Source organism: Naegleria gruberi (genome assembly GCF_000004985.1).
Source record: "Naegleria gruberi genomic scaffold NAEGRscaffold_15, whole genome shotgun sequence".
NCBI classification, from domain to species: Eukaryota; Heterolobosea; class Eutetramitea; order Acrasida; family Naegleriidae; genus Naegleria; species Naegleria gruberi.
In genome coordinates this window covers 192,308-213,857 of record NW_003163312.1, presented here as the reverse complement: position 1 = coordinate 213,857, position 21,550 = coordinate 192,308, and the positions used below count along the sequence as shown (strand labels likewise).

The window sequence follows — 21,550 nt, the reverse complement described above, 5'->3', positions numbered from 1 at the left end:
TCTTTTCAACTACTTTTAATTCAGATTCATTTTGGAAAGTTGCCAAGGTTGATTGTAAAAACAAAAAAAATGTTTGAAAATGTACCAGAGGAAATATTGTTGACAATTTTTTCAATGCTTCCTCCACATTTTCTCCTCAACTACATCTCTACATGTTGTCGGAGTTGGCATCAATTGATAGATACGAATGATTTTCTGTGGATGAATTATTTCGTTGATTATTATGGAGAAGAGGCTAGGAGAGAATGGAAAAGTTTGATCACTGAAAAAGTTACCTGGTTGGATTTATTTAAAGAATTGAGTAGGAGATTGAATTATAGGAAATTTCTAATTAGGGGGAGTGTTGTTGAAATGATTCGGAATGGAAATGGTTCATACAAGTTATGTTCTTTTCCACTGATGAAAAAGAGTGCCTACTGTCTCTCTGATATTCCTGCACAATATAAGGAGGGTGGATATTATGGCTATCATTTTTTTCATCCGAATAATAGTTTTGATAACTTAACTTATGATATTGATTTGTACATTTCTGTAAATATTACTAATGAAAATATGGATAAGGTATTGAGAGGAGAAAAAGGATTGGAAGAATCTCAAATCGCAAAGAAAATGGGAGGAATTATTGTAAAACATGAAACTGTAGAATATTTTGATTTGTTTGGAAATCAAGTTTGGTCGATTCGATTGGAACCGCTGCTTAGATTTGAAAAAGAAAAGAAAAATTATTTGACTAGGTTAGTCAATTGTACCAATATTTATCACTACCCAAGAAAGAATTATGTGTTAATGGGTATCAACACATCTGGAATCAAGGTCCTGGATTGTTCGAATGGAAGTCTCGTTTGGGAGAATGAAGATGGCCCCAACAAGAAAATTCATCTCAACGATGCTGTAAATAATGAATTCGGAATTGTGGATACATTTTGCAGTGAATTTAAAACATTCCATGCTTGGAATATTGAGAATGGACAAAAATTGTGGAGTATTGATATTAGAAATCTATTTAATAAGGTGAAGGGTATTCCAGGAGTGAACATTCCAATGCGCTTGATGGATGTTGTCTCTGGAAATTTCCTGTTACAACCAATGGATGAAGATGAAAACCAGTGTTACATTCTCATTCATGCCTTGACTGGACGAATATTAATGTATTTCTATGAGGATATTATTTTACAAATGGCTACTCTTTCAGTGGAGCAACAAAATGACAATGACCAACATGTTACCATGTTAACTAATGTGATACTCTATACACTCAATAGAGTTTGCTTACTAGAATTCAAATATCAACATAGAAAAGCAGACAATGTGCTAATCTCAATGGACTGTACTGAAAAGTGGAGCAGAAATCTTGAGTTTCAATCTTATTCTGGTTTTTTCGAAACAAAATATTTGTGGATTCCCCTTGATGGCGTAACTATTAGAAAGAGAAGGTCAGAAAGAAGAGACAACACTCCTCTTGATGAACTAGACAGGAGATATCTATTTGATTTAATGTTTATTCACATCGATCCTTCCTATTTGAAATCTCGTTTAGAACGAGTCAGACTAGATGATGGTTCATTAGTTTACAAAGAAAATATAGTTTTGAAACCAAGTCGTGAACACTTTGTATCACTCAACCGAGCTGGTAATGGACCTATGAATTTAAATAGAGAATCAGAATCTGTATTTGGAGAGGTAAGAAGTAATGGAGAGTTATTTCTTATCACTCAAACAGCAGCTATGGACACTGTTGTAGTGATTGATTTGAAAAAAGGAAATGTAAAATACAGTAATCATTGAGTGTTTCAATAACATCAATAAAGATTAATTTTCAATGTAAATTGTTGTGCACTTTCCATTTCTGGGTACAAATTATTAATTATTTAAATAAAAAATGAATAGAGGAACTCAACAAGCAAAGGAAGTACGAGTTGGTCCTGGTCCAAAGAGAGGATCATTTCCATTGGATCATCTTCATGAATGTGACCAAGCTGTAGAGCTTTATTATAAATGTCTTCAAGATAATCAAAATTTTGCATCAAAATGTAGAAAGGAAGCCTCCGAATATTTGAAATGTAGAGTGGAAAATAAATTAATGTCAAATGATGATATGTTAGAGGCTGATATTCCAACAACAAATGAAAGTGCTCCAGATTTGACAATTGATGAAATTAAGAATATCAAGAAGGAACGTTTGAAGAGAGAAGCTTTGCGTGGTACTCTCGGATTAACATCAGGAAGAGCAACATCACAAATTCCTCCTGGAGGACAATAATTAGGCATAGAAACATAGTCAGCAAATTTGGTACACTTACATTTGGTGGCTAATTATTCATCATGTCTATCATCAAGAACAAATAATTTTGGAAATTGCTTTTAAAATTGGAATTGAAAAGGATCCATTCGATTTGTGGAGAAAATAAATAATATTTAAATAATTATTTGTACAATTTTAAATTTTACATATTTATACACAATTTAGTTCAAAGCCAATTGCTTTTCTTCTCTCAATTCCTTATCGGTAACTTCCATCTTGTTTCTGGAGAAATCATCAATCTTCAAACCTTGAACAATAGTGACAACACCATCCTTGCAAGTAACTGGGAATGAATAAATAACACCTTCTGGAATACCGTAAGAACCATCGGATGGAATAGCCATAGAAACCCATTCACCTTCTGGAGTACCCAAAACCCAATCATGGACGTGATCGACAATAGCCTTAGCAGCAGATGTGGCAGAAGACAATTTTCTAGCAGCAATGACAGCAGCACCTCTCTTTTGAACAGTGCTAATGAAATCACCCTTCAACCAAGCATCATCATTGACAGCTTCAGTGATAGACTTCTTTTCACCATTAATTGTGACATATCCGTGAGAAACATCTGGATATTGAGTGGAAGAGTGGTTACCCCAAATAGTGACATTGTGAACATCGGAAACATTGACACCGAGACGATCAGCAACTTGAGCCTTAGCTCTGTTATGATCCAAACGAGTGAGAGCAGAGAAGTTTTCAGCTGGAATAGATGGTGCATAAGTCTTAGCAATAAGACAGTTAGTGTTGGCTGGATTACCAACAACGAGAACTTTAACAGACTTCTTGCTATACTTTTCCAAAGCTTCACCTTGTCCCTTGAAGATGGAAGCATTCTTTTCCAACAAATCCTTTCTTTCCATACCGTCCTTTCTTGGCATAGCACCAACCATGATACAAACATCAATATCAGTGAAAGCTTCTTGGTAATCAGAGGTAGCAACAACCTTCTTAACCAATGGATAAGCAGAATCGGTAATTTCCATACAAACACCCTTCAAAGCGTCCATGGCAACTGGGACTTCGAGCAAGTGGAGAATGATTGGTTGATCGAAACCGAGCATTTGACCACTAGCAATCATACCAATGAGAGAGTAACAGATTTGACCTGCAGCACCAGTGACGAGGACCTTCATTGTTGGTTTAGTCATTTTGTATAGGATAGGAGTAATTAGAGTTTGCAAATTTTTTTTAATTTTAAAAAGCTTTTTTAAGCCTCTCTTTACGTACACTCAGCTTTTTGATCGAAGTTAAGTCAATCGCCGCATTTTTGTACTTTTAAGGTTCCGTTATGGAAAATTTAGTCAAGCCTTTATGAGGTACCTAGAGAACACTCTGATAAAAGTTTGTCATTAAGATTAATCTTCTTATTAGAAAATTGGATGATCCAATATTCAGTATTTCCATCAAGTCGATTTTGTAATAATTATCGAAAAAAAATGAATGAATTGCAGGAGGATTTAATTTTCAGTATTTTTCTAATGTGTTCCAAGACGAGGGATGTTGCTAATTTATTACTGCTCAATAGACATTGGCTCGGAGTGGCTAGATATGAGGCTTTGTGGAGAATGAGATTTTCATTCTTTTTACAAGATCGGATAGAATTTGAAGAGGAGAAATTAGAAAATGATGCAAAAGCCCTGATGAAAAGTAAAACCAAGGGGAAAATTAAAAAATTAAATGATTTGAGAAGGAGTCATGTTGATGAAGCTGAAAAATTATATCACAGAGAAAAAGTTTGTAAATCGGAGGAGGGATATGAGGATGTAAATTTCTTTACAGGCTTTAGATTTTATTCAATTTTCAAGAAGGAGGTTAAGGCATTCTTGCTTGGGCGGAATACTGAAAAATTGACAAATTTAATGGATCGAACAGTAGCTCCACAATCAAATTCTCATTCTAATTTAGCAGAAGTTATTGTGCCAATAACTGAAAAGTGGAATAATCTAATAGAATTTGTGGAGAATAATTTAAAACCTGACTGTGGAGATGAGATTTATATGGATCAAAGATATTTATTACAAAAAGGATTTTCAGGAAAATTTGCTGATTCATTCTCGAAAGATTATTCTTTCATTAAATGCAAATTAGTGCGGCAAATTAACCCATCAATAGAAGAATCCGTGAAAGAGTTTTGGAATTTGAATAGACAAATTATTGAACCAGTTAGAATACTTACTAGTGGAAAGAGATTTAAATATCCTATCAATGGTTACTACTGTTTACAAGTTGCTGTTGAAACTATGGATTTTGAATTGGTGAAAGGAATTTTGGATTTTCTGGTGGAGGATTGTAAAAAAGCAGAAAATGAACAACAAGTTACAAATCCCTACCTAAATCACAAGGAAATATTGATCTTTGGAATGAAGGTCATGAGTGTTTTTTTGGACAAATCATACCCTGTTGATGAAATAATGTACTACCTGAACTGCTTTAATCAATTATTTCCTTCTTTTGTATCAGAAGAGAAAAAGAAAAACAGCTTTACATTCAAATGTGATGAAGATGTGATTGCTTTCTCGTTAATTGAACATGCTAACTATGCATTTAGATTACAATTTTCTTTAGAATTATTTGAAAAGGCAGTCTCAGATTGGAGGTTCACTAAAGAAGGAGTGAATTTAATTGAGAAATGCCAAAATAATCTTGATGACATTTTCATGAGCCCAAATCCGTTTGTTTCATTTCGAAAACATCACCTTACCGTTGAAAATGTTATTCATATTTTCGAGCTCTACGAAAAGACACAAAACAGGTGTATGATTACTGATGATATCATATACCTGTTTGCAACTAGTAGAAACCTTGATTTTGTAAAATATTTTTGTGATGTAAGGGGGTTTAAATTACCAAACAAGATTCCCAATAAGATACCTCTCATTTATCAATACCTTAATGCATCTTTTGATAGTGGTGAACAATTATTGGATACCATAGAATATTTCATTGATAGAATAGATGATGAATTATTTGATGACCAAATGTCAGATATTGTTGGTTCGAGTCCACTCCAAAGAATTATAAGTGCTGTGGTTTATGACACCATTCAAAACAAGGAAAAGTTAATGAGGGTTTTGACAAAGTTATTGGCTAGAAAACCAAATGTTCATACACAAATTCATGGAGTATCAGCTCTTGACTATATTAACGTTCATGTTGATTATCAGTATAAGGATGATATTTTACAATTATTTGAAAGCTATGTACAACAGAATCCTCACAAAGAACGGTAATGGAATTATCTCTTATTGAAATTCGAATCTTCTGAAATACTAATAATAAAACATGGTTGATTTCAAAATTGAATCTATTTTCAAGAGTTCATACACAAAAAAAATGATTCCATGCATTATTGATATGGAAACAGGTGATCCTGATGATTTCTTCAATATGGTCTTTTTAGTGTGCCATCCCGAGATTGATATTCAATGTATAACAATTGCTCCTGGTTCGAAAAGTCAAATTGCCTTTGTAAAATGTTTTTTATCTGAATTAGTAGTCGAGTGCAAGAAACAAGAGGCAGATTTGGAAAGTGGTCTTGATATGAATTCAATTATTGAAAGATTGAGCAAGATTAAAGTGGGTGCTTTTAATCCTCATCATAAGAAGGATTGTCTTTCGGGATTTTTAGCTAAACTCTATCCTAACTATGTTAAATTCATGGAGGAGGAAGAATCGATTGGTGACGGTTTGGGATATGATTTGATGAGTGAATGTTGGAGAGTGCATGGAACTAAGTTGCTATTCGTTACAGGAGCTCCTCTCAGTAATCTTGGAACATTTATTAAGAATAATCAAGATGAATTCAATGAGGAGGAAAAGAGGATTGGATTGTGTGTCATTCAGGGGGGATATGCTGGTCCAAATGTTGTACCAGAACCTTTCAGATTGAAGAAATTCAAGAATGAAGAGATGGTTTCAACATATAATTTTGGAGGAAATGTTCCAGCAGCCAAGATGGTGCTGAATTCGAAATGGATTGATAGGAGAATACTGGTTTCGAAGAATGTTTGTCACGGTGTGATATATGGACCAAAAAGACACACAAGTTTGGAATCTCAAATTGAAAAGTATTCGAATTTGAAAAACAAGACACCAAGTCAAGTTTTAGCTTTAATAGGATTGAGAATTATTTATAGAGGAATGGCCAAATATTTAGAAAAGAATGCTGAAGGAAAAAAGTTCCATGATGTCTTGGCAGGTGCAGTAGCCATAAAAACTTCCATTTGTCAGTTCAAAAGAGTGGAAGTAATTGAAAGTAAGAACAAGTGGGGTTCAAAGGAATCACTCGATTCGAATACTTTTATTTCAATTAGTGCTAATCAAGATGCCTTCTTCTCACTATTAGAAATGCAAGATTACTTTCAGAATGATGAAAATCTTTCAGATACTGCAAATCTCTTGAATGAAGAAAAATAATTTAGTTTTCTTTAATTGGCCGACGAGCAAGCACGAATTTTTCTCATTTTCTGCCATTTGTAAGATTACATCAGTCAACTTGGTTTATTCCAGTTCGAAAATGATTTCATAAATTCTTTAATTTATTACAAAACTTTGGCAACCTTTCTTAATTCTCTAGCATTTGTCTTTGTGCAAACCATAGTTGTCCAATCGAGAGGAATCATTGGATATCCAAAACTTGATGTTGCATAAATAACTCCTAATTCATTTCTAGCTGTTGAAATGTAGTAACTTCTCGAATCACCTAATGAAATGACTTCTGCAAGAATGATATCACCTGGTCTGAGACATTCATACAGAACAACCTTGTCAATTTCTGTTGCTCTAATATCTTGAACTCTTAAAAGTCCACTAATTGCTGATCCTGATTTAGTAACAGGTTTGCCATCCACACACAAAATGTCAACTTTAGCAAATGATTTTGTTGTCTTGATAACTTTAGCTGTAACAACTGATAGAATATTTGGTACAATAGTTTCTTGATTATTTTCTTGAATAACATGAATATATGGAAGAGAAGCAACCTCCGAAGTTGATGATGAATTATTTGATGATGATGGTGTAGATTCATCAATATCAGCATGATTAGAAATTTTAACACTTCCTACAACACTAGCATGTATCCGATTATCCTTCACGTATGTTCCTCGTCCTGATTGATAAGTATCGGTTTGCCCGATTCTTTGTCCTGGCACAACTCTTTGTTGGGTTTCTGTTGATGATTTGTTGTTCATTTTATTTGGTGAGGAAATAAGAAAACAAAATTATTATTTCTCGACTCTATTATTTTACATTATTATTTAGTTGGTCAATTAAGCAATAAATTGACTTCACATGTATTTCATCTTGATTATTAATAAATGAGTTTTAATTATCAAATTATTAATATTTACGGTTATTTGATAATAAATAAGTGTTTATTTCTTTTGGAGTTGTTGGATTTGTGCAACTCTTTGTTGTACCCATTGTGAGATTTCAACCATACTCTTTTCAAGACTTTCCTTCTTTTTTAATGATTCTTCAATCTTTTTATCAGCATTTTCCACTTCCTTCTTGATAAATTCCAATCGTTTTTCAACGTTTGATTTAGCTTCGGCAGCATCTTGTTTGATGAGGACAGGTCCAATGAGTTTATAAACTTCAACTTCATCTGATGTTTCATCGATGAGATCAAATTCTAACTTGACAGTATCATTTTCGTTCTTTTGAGCCAAGAGAGATTGTTGTTTGGCCAAAATTACTTGAACCTCTACAATGTTGTTCCGTTCCATCCATAATTAAATTGTCATGATCATCACATCATTCATCAAATTTATCCAACCAATAAAAGTAATACAAAATGTATCATCATTCCATCACCATTAAAAATCCAATAAAATCCAATATTAAAAACAATATATATCCGAACAATCTTCACATTTAAACACATACCAGCAGTGAGTTTGTTGACTTCTTCTTGTTGGGCGTTGATTTTTTGAATGGCGTTCAAGAGTTGTGGATCCATTTTTAATTTTTTATTATTCTTTCTTATCATCATACAACAATCAAGTCTTCATCCCATTAGTATTCAATGAATATTTATTCATCAACTATTCAAAGAACAGATAATAAAACAAATTATTCATTACTACTAGTATGAATTATTAAAGCTTTGAGAGGTTCTAGTAACAAAAGAATAAAAAATGACCACACGGATGATACTTGGCACAGCAAATCACCACCAGCTTAACACGTGTTCAGTGTCATCTTCACCACCTATGAGTAGATTCTTTTATTCACTTTTGTTATTGTGTTTTATTAGCACATTGATGATAACTTCTCAAATTGTCATGGGAAATGAATTGGAAACTAATAATTGTATTCACCGATCGGATCCAGTCTTTCAAACCACTCTCTACAATCACACAATGAAGTGGGGAACCTATCGACCACAAGTAATATTCGGAATGAAAACTAGAAATCCAAAGTCTGTTATTACAGGATTAATGTGGAACAGAGCAGATACTTGGGATGGAGTTAACAAGATGAGACACAATAGTAATATGGATTTTAATAATGTAGTCTATGGGTGGAATAGACATGATGGACAAAACTTTGCCATGCAAACAATCAAAGATCACGAAAATTCTCTTCAAATCGAAACTAGAATGATGAAACATGTTTCGGAAAATACATTTGTTCCTTCTGTTAATGAAAAGGGGGGTGATTGGACTGTTAGACTTATTGGAAAGGAATTGAAACAAATGAAAACCAAGCAAGCCATGTCTGTTTGTTTCTATATTGCTCTTGAAAATGATGGAGAAGGATCATTTAGAATTTCTGGAATCCAAGGTTCAAAGAAGCAAGGTCTTCCATCCAATCTTCCAGTAATTATTAGAGGAAACAGTGGTGACATTGGAGATTTTTCCATGTACTTTACCTCTAATGAAAAATCTCAAGTTGATGAACATGCAAACTTTTATTTCTATGGTGTGAAGAGAACTCCAAGTGATGTGTGGAAAATTGGAGATGAAGTTAAGGAAATGTTCTCTTCTCAAATGAAAAAATCCTTCCAACAAATGATTGAAGATCAACAAGAAAGAAGACAAAAAGGATTGCCAGAACAAAAAGACTATCCAATCCCAATTGCCACTTTGCCAAACTTTATTGAGGAAGACAGCAATATCCTTGTTATTCAAAAATTTTTCTATGCACCATTTGATTTGAATGTTGCATTCCTTTCACATGAGCAACATCCAGATATTTTCTCCAACTTCCAAATTAAGCAACATGGTTCAGATCATATCGACAACTTTGATAACAATATTAAGCAACTCAAGACATGCTTTGAACAAAAGTTCCAAGAAACTTTCAACCTTAAGGAAAAGAACTTGAAAGAAGATGAAAAAGAAATGACCATGTATGCTCTTTCTAATCTTGTGGGAGGTATTGGATATTATTATGGTGATTCTTATCATCAAAAGGGAAATCTTCAAGAAATTAGAACCATTGAGCCATATGCCTTGTTTACTGCCTGTCCATGTAGATCATTCTTCCCTCGTGGATTCTTGTGGGATGAAGGTTTCCACTCTCTTCTTATTCAAAAGTGGAATAAGCAAATTGCAAAGGATATTATTAACAATTGGTTCAATGTTATGGATAAGAGTACTGGATGGATTCCAAGAGAACAAATTCTTGGAGCAGAAGCCAGAACAAGAGTTCCAGAACAATTCCAAGTCCAACACGATACTCACGCCAATCCTCCAATGCTCTTCCTTGCTGTTTTGGAGTTATTGAAGAATCATGCTAGAAATCATCAAATTGAACTAGATTTGGATGCCACACAAAGAGTAGCATCATTGTCTGAATCAGAAGCTATGGTTTCTTTCCTCAATCAAGTCTATCCTAACATGAAGAAGAATTATGAATGGTATTTGTCCACACAAAAAGGAAAGATTCCAAACTCATACAGATGGAGAGGTAGAACTCCTGGTCATACACTTTCTTCTGGTCTTGATGATTATCCAAGAGGTAATGTTGAACCTAGTGATGACGAACGTCACTTGGATTTGTATTGCTGGATTTACATGATGACAGACACAATGAACAAGATTAATAATATTATTTTCAAGAAGGACGATCCAGTATTAGTTGAAAGACTCAAGACTTTGAAATCCAATATCAAGACTCAACATTACAATAAGAATATTGAATGGTTTAGTGACTATGCTGGTAAACCTGTTGGCAATGATACTAGACCAGAATTTTCACCTCACATTGGTTATATTTCACTTTTCCCATTCCTCTTTGATGTTCCTGACTTTGAACAAGAACCAAAACTTCTTCAACATGCCTTGGACACTATCATTAGAGATAAATTATGGACCGTGCACGGTTTGACATCTTTGAGTCAAACTGACCCAATGTTTGGAACTAAGGAAAATTACTGGAGAGGCCCTATTTGGATTAATTTGAATTATTTGACTTTGAGAGCTCTTCACAATTGTAAGCAGAAATCAGCAAGATGTGGTGAAGTTTATAATGCTCTCAGAACCAACATTATTCAAACATTATATAACGAATGGAGAAGATCTAGAACCCTCTACGAACAATATAATGCTCAAACCGGGAAGGGGCAAGGAGCTCATCCTTTCACTGGTTGGTCTGCTCTTATCACTCTCATCATGGGAGAAATATATGAATAAATGTCAGACATTTATTGCTCCACATTATGGATTACTTCTTTCCTTTCTATTCTGCTTTGTATGCTCCTTTTATCTGACATGCAATTCGATAGTATTAATTCAAGACAAAAACAATTTCAGGAAAATAGCCGGGTATGTGAGGAATTGAAGAATTTGAAAGGATTCAAACACATTTGAACTGTCCTAATAGAATCCCTAAACAATAACTTTACTTTCTTTTGTTAAAACCGTTGGGATGATGTCAATATAAAAAACATTCTCCCCCTGGTGGGCTCGAACCACCGACCTGCAGATTAACAGTCTGACGCTCTGCCGACTGAGCTAAGGGGGAACATATTAAGGATATGTTGCAGCCTTAGTGTGAAAATATCCACTATTACATTTATTTAAATTATTGCATTGGGAAACTTAGCTTCCAAATATCTCAATACTTTCTTTTGAGTTTCTAAATTAGCATCTTCGCGTGCTGCTATATTCTGCCAACTATAATAAACTCTTGAGAGGCAATTTGAAACAACATCAATTTTAAATTTCTCAGTTACATGATCAACTATTTTCTGCAATGTGGCAAACCTAACATCTGAATTCAGAGAGTGAACAAATGAATCAATACAGGTCAATCGTAGACCTAATTTTGAGGAGAGATATTCAATGTTTTCCAAATATTCTTCTGAAGGGCAGATAAATCTATTTAGAATGTCATTTTCATGTTTAGGTGGTCTAATATATTTGATATTCCTCTCCTCAATCAAATATTTCAAGGTTGGTATTTTTTTATAGCTTTTGCTCATCAATGTTTCATGAATTATATATGGATATTGTTTTAGATCTATACCCTGCTCAACAACAAGTTTGAGTAGATTGAGTGTATCATCTGATGATGATACTAGTGGAATAGGTAGTAAATTCAAATACTGTCCATAACCCATTTTTACAAGCTCATAAATTTCCTTATCAATGTTTGGAGAATCATCATTAAAATAACGAAGGTGATTGCTGTTTATAAACATATCACTCACACACTTAGATATGTCGTCTCTAGAAAAATTATCCAATAAATAAACTTTCAATTTGGTTATGAGATAGTTCAATTTTTTAGCAAAATCAACGTAGGTTTCAGATATTTCACCCAAAAGACGAGGCAATATCCTTTTCATAAATAAAGGTCTGAAATCTCTCTGTCTATACTTTTTCAATAAAATAACTAATTGATCAAGATTTTCCTTAGAGAAAAAATTCTTGTTAAATGCATGGATTAAAATATCAAATGGCACACTTTTTCCTTTGCTTTTTTCAATATCAGCCAAAATATAGTTCTTTTGAATGAAGTCACGTGAAAAATATGTATATTGCAAACATGGCAAAACGTTTGCTTCATACTTTTCAACAAGAGTGTCAAACAAATGTTGTTTCTGTTCATCATATCCAAAAAAATGCATGCACAAATATTGAAGCAAAGTTCTGTCGTAAATTTTGAATTGGCAAATTTCTTTTGGTGTTTTACCAAATGGTTTCGTTTCCATATAATTTACAATATTTTTCCAAGCTTCCACCTCATCATCATTAATTCTATCTTTAAGGATTAATAAATTCTCAATCTTGGTTTGAATGGCAAACCATTTTCTCTTTTCAAATAATTTTCTTGTCATTGTCTTGTATATAATTTCTTGGTTGACTTGAATTTTCTCCAATCTCTCCAAGTACTTTAAATAATTCTTAGGATGATGGTTTAAACAACATCTCTTTGGCCTTCCAAAGCGACATCTATATGTAAATAGTGCTGCTTCTTTATGTTCTTGTTGTTTCAACACATTTTCCTTCTCTTCTTTAATCATCTTTTTCAACAGGATTGACCAAAAATTTCCCGATTGTGTAGCTTCATACCAATCCTTGCAAACGAGCATGAATTGATTCGTATTATGCAAAACAGAGATGCTATCACCAATGTAATGAATGAAAATCTCTCGCAGAATGTCTGTGTGCATTTTTTTGAAATTGAATTTTCAAAATGAGCCAGTTTACTTGCATGTTGAAAACATGTTGAAACTTCAAGTAAAAAATGTTCGAACACGAGTTGCATGTACATGAAGTTGCTCACATTGTGTCATTCCTTCCGATAGATGAAATAATTAAGTGCAGGAGAGTGAATAATGTGTGGAAGAGAGGTGTTCATTCCAATCAAGTTTTCTGGAAGATGATGTATTGTGATTATTATAGGATTGATCAATATTATACACTTACTAATGATAATAATTGTTGTTGGTTATCTAAATTATTGGAAATTACTTGGAAAATTCCTAAAAAACAAAATGATGCCAAAGATCAACCATATGAAGTTAATAGTTTGGAGATTGCAGATAATTATCAATCATTCTTTAAACAGGAAGATGATAGAGAAGATTATTATTGTACAAATACTCTGCTTTTAGAAGCAAATAGAGCATCTTTTAAATTTAGAAAGGAAATTCCATTGAATGTAGAGGATATATTGGATCATTACATTATCACTATTGTATATGATTCATTGACAGTTTCTGGATACACTCCTAATTTATTTATTGACAAAGTGAAAGCTGAGCTTTGTGAAAATAGGTTAGGTATCGAAATGACAACAGAAATACCTCTATTGACATTCCTTTCTTGTGTTTTGAAAGCTGATAATTATGCAGACAATTTTTCCAAGTTATCTCAATATTTAATGCCACATGAAACTGTAATTCAATATGATATTGGTTTGAATGTTGAAAATTTCACACCAATGATATCTCCTTTTGAATTAATTGAAGTATTGAATGTCAATGATGTAAAATTATCAGATAGACATGAGCCACTTTATTTGTCAAATCTTGAAGGATATATATTTCCTTCATATTATAATGCTGGTGGAGGATATACGGACAACTTAGACCTTAAGGTAATAGTTGATGATTCAGATAGAAGAATTGTAAATATTGAAAGAACATGTCGTAGAGATTACTATTAAACAAAATTCAAAATACTAAGCGATTAAAAATTACCTTAATCAACCTTAATGTAATCCCGTGTAGTCCAATGGCTAGGATACCTGGCTTTCACCCAGGAGGTCCGGGTTCAATTCCCGGCATGGGAGGATGCTTTTGATTGTTGTGTTTTGCATTTAACCTCTTAAATCAGTTTAGGTCCAAATTACGTATATTATTCATTCATGTACAATGAACACAACGCAAAGACCAACTTAATTTGACAATCCAACCTTAATAATTGAAGAATACAACCACCCTTATTGAGTCAATGAATTCATATCATCTCAAGTAACAAGCAGTACACGCAAACGTTCTCAAGGTAACCCTCTATCCATGAATTATCTATTTTTAAAGGTGAACTTTGTTTTCCAAGGCAAAATAAAAAGGCCACGATCATATCTCAATTCCAAATAACTAAAAAAACAAGTCAATCAATATTAATATAATAATTAGAAAATGATTAGTAACACAATTAATAACAACACCAATGCTTCCGAACCAATTGGAATTAAATTAAATTATATGATGAAGAAGCATGATGATATTCAAATTATTGAACAAAGTGTACCTTCTTTCTCTCCATTGGAAAATCTTCAAGATTTGAAAGATTATATTGAAAAGCAATTTAATTCAAATTTGAATGATGATGAAGAACCAAAATCTGTCAAGATTGTTAAGGTTAAGGATTTTAAGGCAAAATCTGGTAAAAAATTTAGAGTCCTTCATACTGATGAAGATTGGACCAATTCTATTAATTCCATTCTTCAACATCGTCTTGATTCCTCCATCACAACTTCTGTTGAATCATTCATTGTTGATTTCAAGATTAGAATGAAAAAGTTAAAGAAGGATAAAGTTTCCAATGACAAGCGTGAAAGAAAAGCTGAAAGAGAGCTCAAGAAACAAGAACGTCAAGAAAAACGTCGTTTCCAAAATGAAGAATCTCAAAAGATTCATACTGATGATGTAATTCTTGTAGATGAAAGTACTGGAATTGCATCCAAGATGAATCCAGAAATTAGTAGAATTGTAATTGATGGTAATAATCTCTTCTTCCAAACCAGTACTTTGAGAGGTTTAATTCTAAAGAGTAAGAAGAAACACCTCGTTGAAGAATTACTAGTCCATATGGCCAAAAAGTATTCTCAGTTCTCTGAAACAACTTTAAATCAAAAATTGAATTTAATGCATGTTGTTTTCGATGCTTCAAGCAATCAAGTTAATGGTACTTTCAATGATGGAACATTTGTTGTTTCATCTGCCAAGAAGGAAGGTTTCACCATTGCTGATGATATGCTTGTTGAATTGGCAAATAGACAAAATATTGCTGGCACTTTGGATTCTTGTCTATTTGTTACATCCGATAGAGGATTGAGAGAACGTTTGAAGTCTATTGGTGCTAAATGTATCAAGTCTGGAAGATGGATGGCATTTACTCATGCTCATCTTTGTCCAAATGCATCCACCACTTCAATTAATGAATGGACTGCTCAATTATTGAGTGAAGTTACCAATGAAAGAAACTAAATAAAACATTTTTTCACATTAAAGATATTTTGTAAAATATTTATCCACGAAAACAGTTAGAAAAAATGATCAACCAAGATATTATTGATTATACCATTGCCAACACAGAAGAAATTAAAAATCTCTCGCATTGGTATTGTATTTCTCCCGAACTCGATCAGAATTATATTCTTGGTATGCAATCTGATGTTGTACCTCCAACCAATTTTGAAAGTTATTGGAAAGGTTTCGTTAGTAATTATGGTATCAACACCTCTCTGATAGATTACATTCAGCAAAATATCGGCTATTATCTGAGAAGAGAAAATGTTGCCTCTTCCGATCAAGTAAAAAAGAAAATTGAAAATAATGGTGTTGGTTTCATTTTGGTGAAATACGAAAGTGAAAATACTGATGAACAAGATGTATTCAATATTAGCATTCCTAATAGAAAGGTCAATTTACAAGTTTCCAAGAAAATACTTTCCAGAGAATGCAAAGTTTTTGAGAGAATGTTAAATAGTGAAATGATTGAAGCAAGAACAAGTGAAATGACACTTGAGACATCTGATAAGTATTTTGAATGGATGATTGACTATGTGCACATTGGATATTTGGGTTCTGATAAGTTAACATTCGAATCAAAATCAGAAAGTGAAATTATTGTTAAAATGGATGATTTAATAGGTTTGCTACAAATCGCAGATGAATATCAAGTTGAGAGTTTAACAAAATCCATTTCCAAAGTTTGTAATGCCTACAATGCTCTCACTATTTCACTTGCATCCATTGAATTATCTGAAGATTGCAAATCAATAATTTATGAAGAGACTATTCCAATTATTTCTGCACAACCATCTTGCATTATATGTGATCCAATTTATAGAAAGGTTGGTTATACAGAGCTCGAAGAGGATCTCAGTTGTTATTCAACAAAGGACAAGAAGTTATTCAAACAAACTTTGATGCAACATGTTCCAATATTTACAGAGAAAGATTTGCATGCAATGATTAGCTATGTTGTTAGCAAATACGCTCATTACAAGGTGATTGGAAGAATGCCATTCGAGTTGCTAAAACAAATTCTATTGAGTTTATTGTCGAATGGTGATTTGATGGCTGTCACTTACTTTTTGATTTTTTGGGTGGTTACAGATTATGAAGCAAGATTTGAGGAAGCTTACAAATTCGTGCTCGAGTTTATTGATTTTTCAAAAATTAATGATGATGAGATTTTGTTTCCATTCTTTTCAATTTTTGTAAATCTTGGAAAGGAAGATTTATTCACATCTGCCAAAAATCAACTGAAGGATATTATGCTCAAATCACTTCTGCACGTAAGAGGAGTTCCAAAAGAACTATTGGGTCTCCAAGAAATTAAGGTCCTCGAGAAGAAACAGAAGAAACGAACCAAAAAGAATGGATTTTTAATTGGTCTTGATGGTGGTGGTAAAACAACCCTCCTGTACAAGTGGTATTTGGGTGAAGTTGTGTTAACTATTCCAACTGATAAGTTTAACACACAAATGATTAATTACAAAGATGTTGACTTTACAATTGTAAGTAATTTATTTTTTACCATCTTAATTTAATATTTGAATAGAAAGATTTTGGTGGATTAGCCAACTTGTGGAAAGATTATGCACAAGAAGCAGATTTTGTAATATTTGTTGTTGATTCTACAGACACTGGCAGAATGAATCAAGCCAAAGATTTACTTTGGACTGTTTTGGAAAGTATTCCAAAGAAAACTTCAATTGTTGTGTTTTGTAATAAGCAGGATTTCTTCAGTGCTGCATCTTGCGCCAATATCGCCAATGATTTGAATCTGAACAGCATAACAGATAGAAAATGGTACATACAAGCAGGTTGTGCACTCACTGGAGATGGAATCTATGAGTCAATTGATCATATTTTGACATTCTTTGTGCCACAGAAAATTGATTTCTTTGGGAAAGTTGATTTTAACATAGCCAGTGAGTGGGAATGGGTTTTATAAAAAAGATGAGTAGATGGTATTATTCAAGTTGAATAAAGATATAGGTTGTTATTTTTTTGATGAATCTATTTAAATTGATAGAATGAGAGTTTCAATTAATTGAGGAAGGCACTCTTAATGATAGACCAACATTATACGGAACAAATTTCTTATTCAACTTTTGGCTGTCGTTGAACTGAATTTTGCATTCGATAAAAATATTGAATTTAAAATTTTGATTGTGAACAGATAAAAAAAATGACCAAGAACAGAAAGAATAACAAACAACAAAAGCCTGCTGCAGGCAACAAGAAGGAAGAGGAAAAAGTTGATACCAACTTGATGGTAGATGAAGTACCTGAAAAGAGTCAACAAGGAGTTAAACGTAAAAATGAAAAAGTTACATCATCCGGAGAAGAACCAACTCTTGAATCACTCACTAAAAAAGCCAAGAAGGAAACCAATGATACCGAAGAATATATTAACGCTACACAAGATCCTACCTTTACAGGCAAAATTACCACCAACTCTTCTAAAATTTATAAGAATATACTATTGATTTCAAATCTTGCCCTCTCTGTTGATGAAATCGTACTCAAGGGCTGTATGAATGAAATTGCCGAAGCTAGTGGTAATTCTGCACAAAAGCTTAAGGAAATTTTGATTTTCCAAAAGAATTTATCATCAAAGGAATCTGAAGCTTTGGCTAGTAATGCTTTGAGAAATGCACAACAAAAGAATACTAACAATAAGCAAGCTACTCTTATTCAAGGTCCAAAGGCTGCTATTGTTATTTTTGAAAAGGAATTTGCAAATGCACAAGTTTTTGAAGATTACAATGGAGCTATTATTGAAGGTATTCCAATTAACATTCGTTTTGCTTGTGAAAATGACAAGGCATGTTTAATGGTTGTCAAGGGAGCTCCAATCACTGAAGAAGAATTATGGTCATATGTTGAAGAATGTGGTTCTCTTGTCTCGATAGAAAGTTCAAAGAGTAACAAGAATCAATTTATGATTTTATTCAAGGAATGGCGTAGTGTTCGTGAATGTCTCTTATATAATGGTGCCGATGTACATGGTGCTCCTTGCAGAATTTTCGCTTGCATGTTTCCTGCTCCAACAAATCATTCATCGAAATTCAAAGGTGGAAATAAAGGTGGAAAGAAATATTAAATTTATTTATAAAAAATTAATTAGTATTCTCTTATTTGATGAAGTAATTTCATTTGATTGGAACCATTCCGATGTTGATGAACAGAAAAGCAAAATCAAATAAAAATACAATTTAAAAAAATATTCGTGATGAGTTCGGTGCAGCAGAGGATATTAAAATGTATTAGTGAAATGGTTCTTACCTTTAAAGCTCTTTGTGCTGCAATATCAAAAGGTACAAGAACACTGACAGGAGAGACTGCTAAAAGCAAGGCTCTTGTAGCTATGATCAAGAATGAAATCATGTTACAAACAGAATTATTAATAGAAAAGGATAAAGAATTAAAAACATTATTACTAGAATTAGTGGAAAATCAAAAGTTTCAAAGAAAGATCGATCAAACAAAACAAATTTTGGACGAAAAGGAATATAAAATTGCTAAATTAACAGAAGCATTGGAAACTGTACATTCAAAATTAGGAAATGCACTACATCAATCATCTCCGATTGTTAAATCTATCAAGGAGTCTAAGAATTTAAATTTGGATGAAGTATTTTCATATTCACATTTCATAAGTAAGGTAACCAGTGAACAGCCAGCTCTGAAAGAAAGTGACATGCAATTAGCACCTTTCCCAGCTCCAGAAATTTGGCCTCTATCACTCCTATATCCAAGCACCTTACGATTGTACAAAACTAAATATACAGAAAAGCTCAATGCAGAAAAAGAACAAGAAGAACAAAAGATTCCTCGAATTGACTTTGATAAATTCCAATATGAAACTAATGCAGCAGTGCCAACAACTCAAAAAGCTAAGATTTCACTGTTTGGAGATGACAGTGATGATTCTGACGATTCTGATGATTAAATTATTATTTATTAATTTGATTACATGTATTAATATTCAAATTTCAAATCATTTGAAGAAAAGAATATAATTTATTTAAAAAACATACTCAATTCATAATTGTTATCTTTCAATAATATTACAAATATCAATAGAGTTTTAATTTGAATTCAAATAAACCCAATTTCGCCTCCATCACCAATTAACTCCAAATTAAAAACAATTAAAAAATATCGAAACTTTTCATCACCTAGTTGTGTTGTGGAATAGGAATACCGATAATCAATAATACAATAATACGGAAATGCACCCAGTTGTTAAGGAAGGAGACCACAGCAAGGAGTGTGTCGATGCTATGAATGCATTGATGGAATGTTATAAAACAAGAAATGTTGTTAACTTTTTGAATCCTTGTACGGATAAGAAAAAGTTATTGGATATTTGTCTTGATAACGAATATGAAACAAGATATGCTCAAAATCAAAAAGAAGCTGAAAAGGTTTATCCTGCCTTCCATCAATTGAAGAAATTAAGAGAAGAACAAGAAAAGAAGTCCAAAGAAAACAGAAAACTCTCCGCAGAAGAAAAGGCTAAAATTCTTGAAAGAGAAGGTAACAAGGTTTAAAGAACACAAACAATCGATATTGACATTACTTTAATGGATAGACAATAATTTTAAAATTCGAGAATGAATATTTCATGTACGGAACAACAAGACATGAATCAAATAATCATTTCAATTTTCCATCAATGATTATAAAAATAATAATTTATTAAACTCTTCAACCTCTCTTCTTAAAGGAAATTGAATATGATCTCCTAACCCAACCATTGAGAATTGTCTTTGTAAATTGATAATAGAAGAGTAATTTGTAGCACACCGAATTCCCTGCCAATTCTCTCAACCTATTACCTTTCGGATTAACACAATCAAAAAAATGAGCGGATTTAACGTTGTTGGAAGTAATAGAGTCAAGAATTGTCTTGTTATTGGAGGAGCAGGATTTTTGGGTCAACATCTTGTTGAAGACTTGAAGGCCAAGGGATATAATGTCGGTGTTATGGATATCAGAGAACCAACCATCACAAAGGATGTTAAATTTTACAAGACCGATATTTGCAACAAGGAGGTAAGTTCATAGTTTTTCCACAGTGTGTGACATGGTAATTTAACATTTATATAGCAAGTTCTTGAAGCTTTCCAAGATTTTAATGTAGATACTGTTTTCCACACTGCCACTCCTGATCCTTTCAAATCACCAGCTGCAGTTCTCTACAAGGTCAATGTTGAAGGCACTCGTAATTTGTTGGATTGTTTAATTGAAACTGCTTCTGGAAAGGAAACCAAGAATTTCGTTCTTGTTTCATCTGCATCTGTAGTTTTTGATGGTACTGATACCAATAATTGTGATGAAACTAAACCATATGTCAAATCAGGTGTTAATGTTTATACTGACACCAAAGTTGAACAAGAAAAATTAACACTTAAATATGGTAAAGAACATAAGGATAAGATCAGAACTGTTGCTATTAGACCAGCAAGTATTTTCGGTGAAAGAGATTTATTATTTATTCCTACTGTTTTAGATAATGGTAAGGCAGGAAAGACCAAGTTCTATGTCGGAAATGGTAAAAATTATATGGATTATACATATGTTAAGAACGTCACACACTCACTCATTTTAGCATCAACTCATTTGGATAAAGATGAAGTTAGTGGTGAACCATTCTTTGTCACAAATCAAGAACCTGAATTGTTCTGGGGATTTATGGCTGATATTTTGAAGGAATTCAATTATCCAACTCCAAAGATTGGTGTTCCAGTCCAAATTATGTATGTCATCAGCTACATTTTGTTGATTGTTGCCTTTGTTTTGAAGTTCTGTGGTATCAAGTTTGCTATTCCACCACAATTTGAATTGGATAAGAATGCCTTGTTAGTTGCTGATAGAAGATTCAATTCCACAAAAGCTACTCGTTTATTCACATATAAGCCTGTTTATGATATGAAGGAAGCCAAGAAGAGAACAGTTGGTTACTTTAAACAAGTTCACAAATAAATAATATTCAGTATTAATTCAATCTATTATTCGTCTTTCTATTTACCATTAAA

The 21,550-nt window shown here is 32.9% G+C and overlaps 15 protein-coding genes and 2 non-coding genes across 17 annotated transcripts; 12 read left to right on the top strand and 5 right to left on the bottom strand.

Annotated features, from left to right (window-relative positions):
- Positions 1-552: 552 nt before the first annotated feature.
- NAEGRDRAFT_65708 (uncharacterized protein) lies at positions 553-1,785 on the top strand (the record flags this gene model as incomplete). Its single annotated transcript, XM_002679051.1, has 1 exon — positions 553-1,785. One exon carries the CDS (start codon positions 553-555, stop codon positions 1,783-1,785), a length of 1,233 nt encoding a protein of 410 aa, XP_002679097.1.
- A 142-nt stretch (positions 1,786-1,927) lies between these two features.
- Positions 1,928-2,098, top strand: NAEGRDRAFT_5558 (uncharacterized protein; the record flags this gene model as incomplete). Its single annotated transcript, XM_002679050.1, has 1 exon — positions 1,928-2,098. A coding segment is annotated over one exon (171 nt), but the record flags the coding sequence as incomplete, so codon positions are not given.
- Positions 2,099-2,429: 331 nt separating this feature from the next.
- On the bottom strand, positions 2,430-3,479 carry NAEGRDRAFT_83065 (malate dehydrogenase). Its single transcript, XM_002678927.1, has one exon. The coding sequence runs from the start codon at positions 3,451-3,453 to the stop codon at positions 2,464-2,466; it is 990 nt and encodes a 329-aa protein (XP_002678973.1). The 5' UTR covers positions 3,454-3,479; the 3' UTR covers positions 2,430-2,463.
- Positions 3,480-3,741: 262 nt separating this feature from the next.
- On the top strand, positions 3,742-5,535 carry NAEGRDRAFT_65705 (uncharacterized protein; the record flags this gene model as incomplete). Its single annotated transcript, XM_002679049.1, has 1 exon — positions 3,742-5,535. The coding sequence occupies one exon, from the start codon at positions 3,742-3,744 to the stop codon at positions 5,533-5,535; it is 1,794 nt and encodes a 597-aa protein (XP_002679095.1).
- Positions 5,536-5,638: 103 nt separating this feature from the next.
- NAEGRDRAFT_47856 (uncharacterized protein) lies at positions 5,639-6,721 on the top strand (the record flags this gene model as incomplete). The annotated part of the gene is made up of 1 exon (XM_002679048.1): positions 5,639-6,721. One exon carries the CDS (start codon positions 5,639-5,641, stop codon positions 6,719-6,721), a length of 1,083 nt encoding a protein of 360 aa, XP_002679094.1.
- A 125-nt stretch (positions 6,722-6,846) lies between these two features.
- On the bottom strand, positions 6,847-7,497 carry NAEGRDRAFT_32406 (uncharacterized protein; the record flags this gene model as incomplete). Its single annotated transcript, XM_002678926.1, has 1 exon — positions 6,847-7,497. The coding sequence occupies one exon, from the start codon at positions 7,495-7,497 to the stop codon at positions 6,847-6,849; it is 651 nt and encodes a 216-aa protein (XP_002678972.1).
- A 270-nt stretch (positions 7,498-7,767) lies between these two features.
- Positions 7,768-8,013, bottom strand: NAEGRDRAFT_5238 (uncharacterized protein; the record flags this gene model as incomplete). Its single annotated transcript, XM_002678925.1, has 1 exon — positions 7,768-8,013. A coding segment is annotated over one exon (246 nt), but the record flags the coding sequence as incomplete, so codon positions are not given.
- A 432-nt stretch (positions 8,014-8,445) lies between these two features.
- Positions 8,446-10,965, top strand: NAEGRDRAFT_79164 (glycosyl hydrolase family protein; the record flags this gene model as incomplete). The annotated part of the gene is made up of 1 exon (XM_002679047.1): positions 8,446-10,965. One exon carries the CDS (start codon positions 8,446-8,448, stop codon positions 10,945-10,947), a length of 2,502 nt encoding a protein of 833 aa, XP_002679093.1. The 3' UTR covers positions 10,948-10,965.
- A 240-nt stretch (positions 10,966-11,205) lies between these two features.
- On the bottom strand, positions 11,206-11,278 carry NAEGRDRAFT_t218. Its single transcript has one exon. It is a non-coding gene; the product is annotated as a tRNA-Asn (tRNA).
- Positions 11,279-11,333: 55 nt separating this feature from the next.
- On the bottom strand, positions 11,334-12,596 carry NAEGRDRAFT_65700 (uncharacterized protein; the record flags this gene model as incomplete). Its single annotated transcript, XM_002678924.1, has 1 exon — positions 11,334-12,596. The coding sequence occupies one exon, from the start codon at positions 12,594-12,596 to the stop codon at positions 11,334-11,336; it is 1,263 nt and encodes a 420-aa protein (XP_002678970.1).
- A 410-nt stretch (positions 12,597-13,006) lies between these two features.
- NAEGRDRAFT_65699 (uncharacterized protein) lies at positions 13,007-13,930 on the top strand (the record flags this gene model as incomplete). The annotated part of the gene is made up of 1 exon (XM_002679046.1): positions 13,007-13,930. The coding sequence occupies one exon, from the start codon at positions 13,007-13,009 to the stop codon at positions 13,928-13,930; it is 924 nt and encodes a 307-aa protein (XP_002679092.1).
- A 54-nt stretch (positions 13,931-13,984) lies between these two features.
- NAEGRDRAFT_t223 lies at positions 13,985-14,056 on the top strand. Its single transcript has one exon. It is a non-coding gene; the product is annotated as a tRNA-Glu (tRNA).
- A 349-nt stretch (positions 14,057-14,405) lies between these two features.
- Positions 14,406-15,476, top strand: NAEGRDRAFT_65698 (uncharacterized protein; the record flags this gene model as incomplete). The annotated part of the gene is made up of 1 exon (XM_002679045.1): positions 14,406-15,476. One exon carries the CDS (start codon positions 14,406-14,408, stop codon positions 15,474-15,476), a length of 1,071 nt encoding a protein of 356 aa, XP_002679091.1.
- A 65-nt stretch (positions 15,477-15,541) lies between these two features.
- On the top strand, positions 15,542-17,510 carry NAEGRDRAFT_79163 (ARF/SAR family small GTPase; the record flags this gene model as incomplete). Its single annotated transcript, XM_002679044.1, has 2 exons — positions 15,542-17,014; positions 17,059-17,510. 2 exons carry the CDS (start codon positions 15,542-15,544, stop codon positions 17,452-17,454), a joined length of 1,869 nt encoding a protein of 622 aa, XP_002679090.1. The 3' UTR covers positions 17,455-17,510.
- A 181-nt stretch (positions 17,511-17,691) lies between these two features.
- On the top strand, positions 17,692-19,458 carry NAEGRDRAFT_47850 (uncharacterized protein; the record flags this gene model as incomplete). The annotated part of the gene is made up of 2 exons (XM_002679043.1): positions 17,692-18,592; positions 18,800-19,458. The coding sequence occupies 2 exons, from the start codon at positions 17,692-17,694 to the stop codon at positions 19,456-19,458; spliced, it is 1,560 nt and encodes a 519-aa protein (XP_002679089.1).
- Positions 19,459-19,741: 283 nt separating this feature from the next.
- On the top strand, positions 19,742-20,062 carry NAEGRDRAFT_65694 (uncharacterized protein; the record flags this gene model as incomplete). The annotated part of the gene is made up of 1 exon (XM_002679042.1): positions 19,742-20,062. One exon carries the CDS (start codon positions 19,742-19,744, stop codon positions 20,060-20,062), a length of 321 nt encoding a protein of 106 aa, XP_002679088.1.
- A 355-nt stretch (positions 20,063-20,417) lies between these two features.
- NAEGRDRAFT_2444 (uncharacterized protein) lies at positions 20,418-21,479 on the top strand (the record flags this gene model as incomplete). The annotated part of the gene is made up of 2 exons (XM_002679041.1): positions 20,418-20,567; positions 20,622-21,479. Coding segments are annotated over 2 exons (1,008 nt in total), but the record flags the coding sequence as incomplete, so codon positions are not given.
- Between the last annotated feature and the right edge of the window lie 71 nt (positions 21,480-21,550).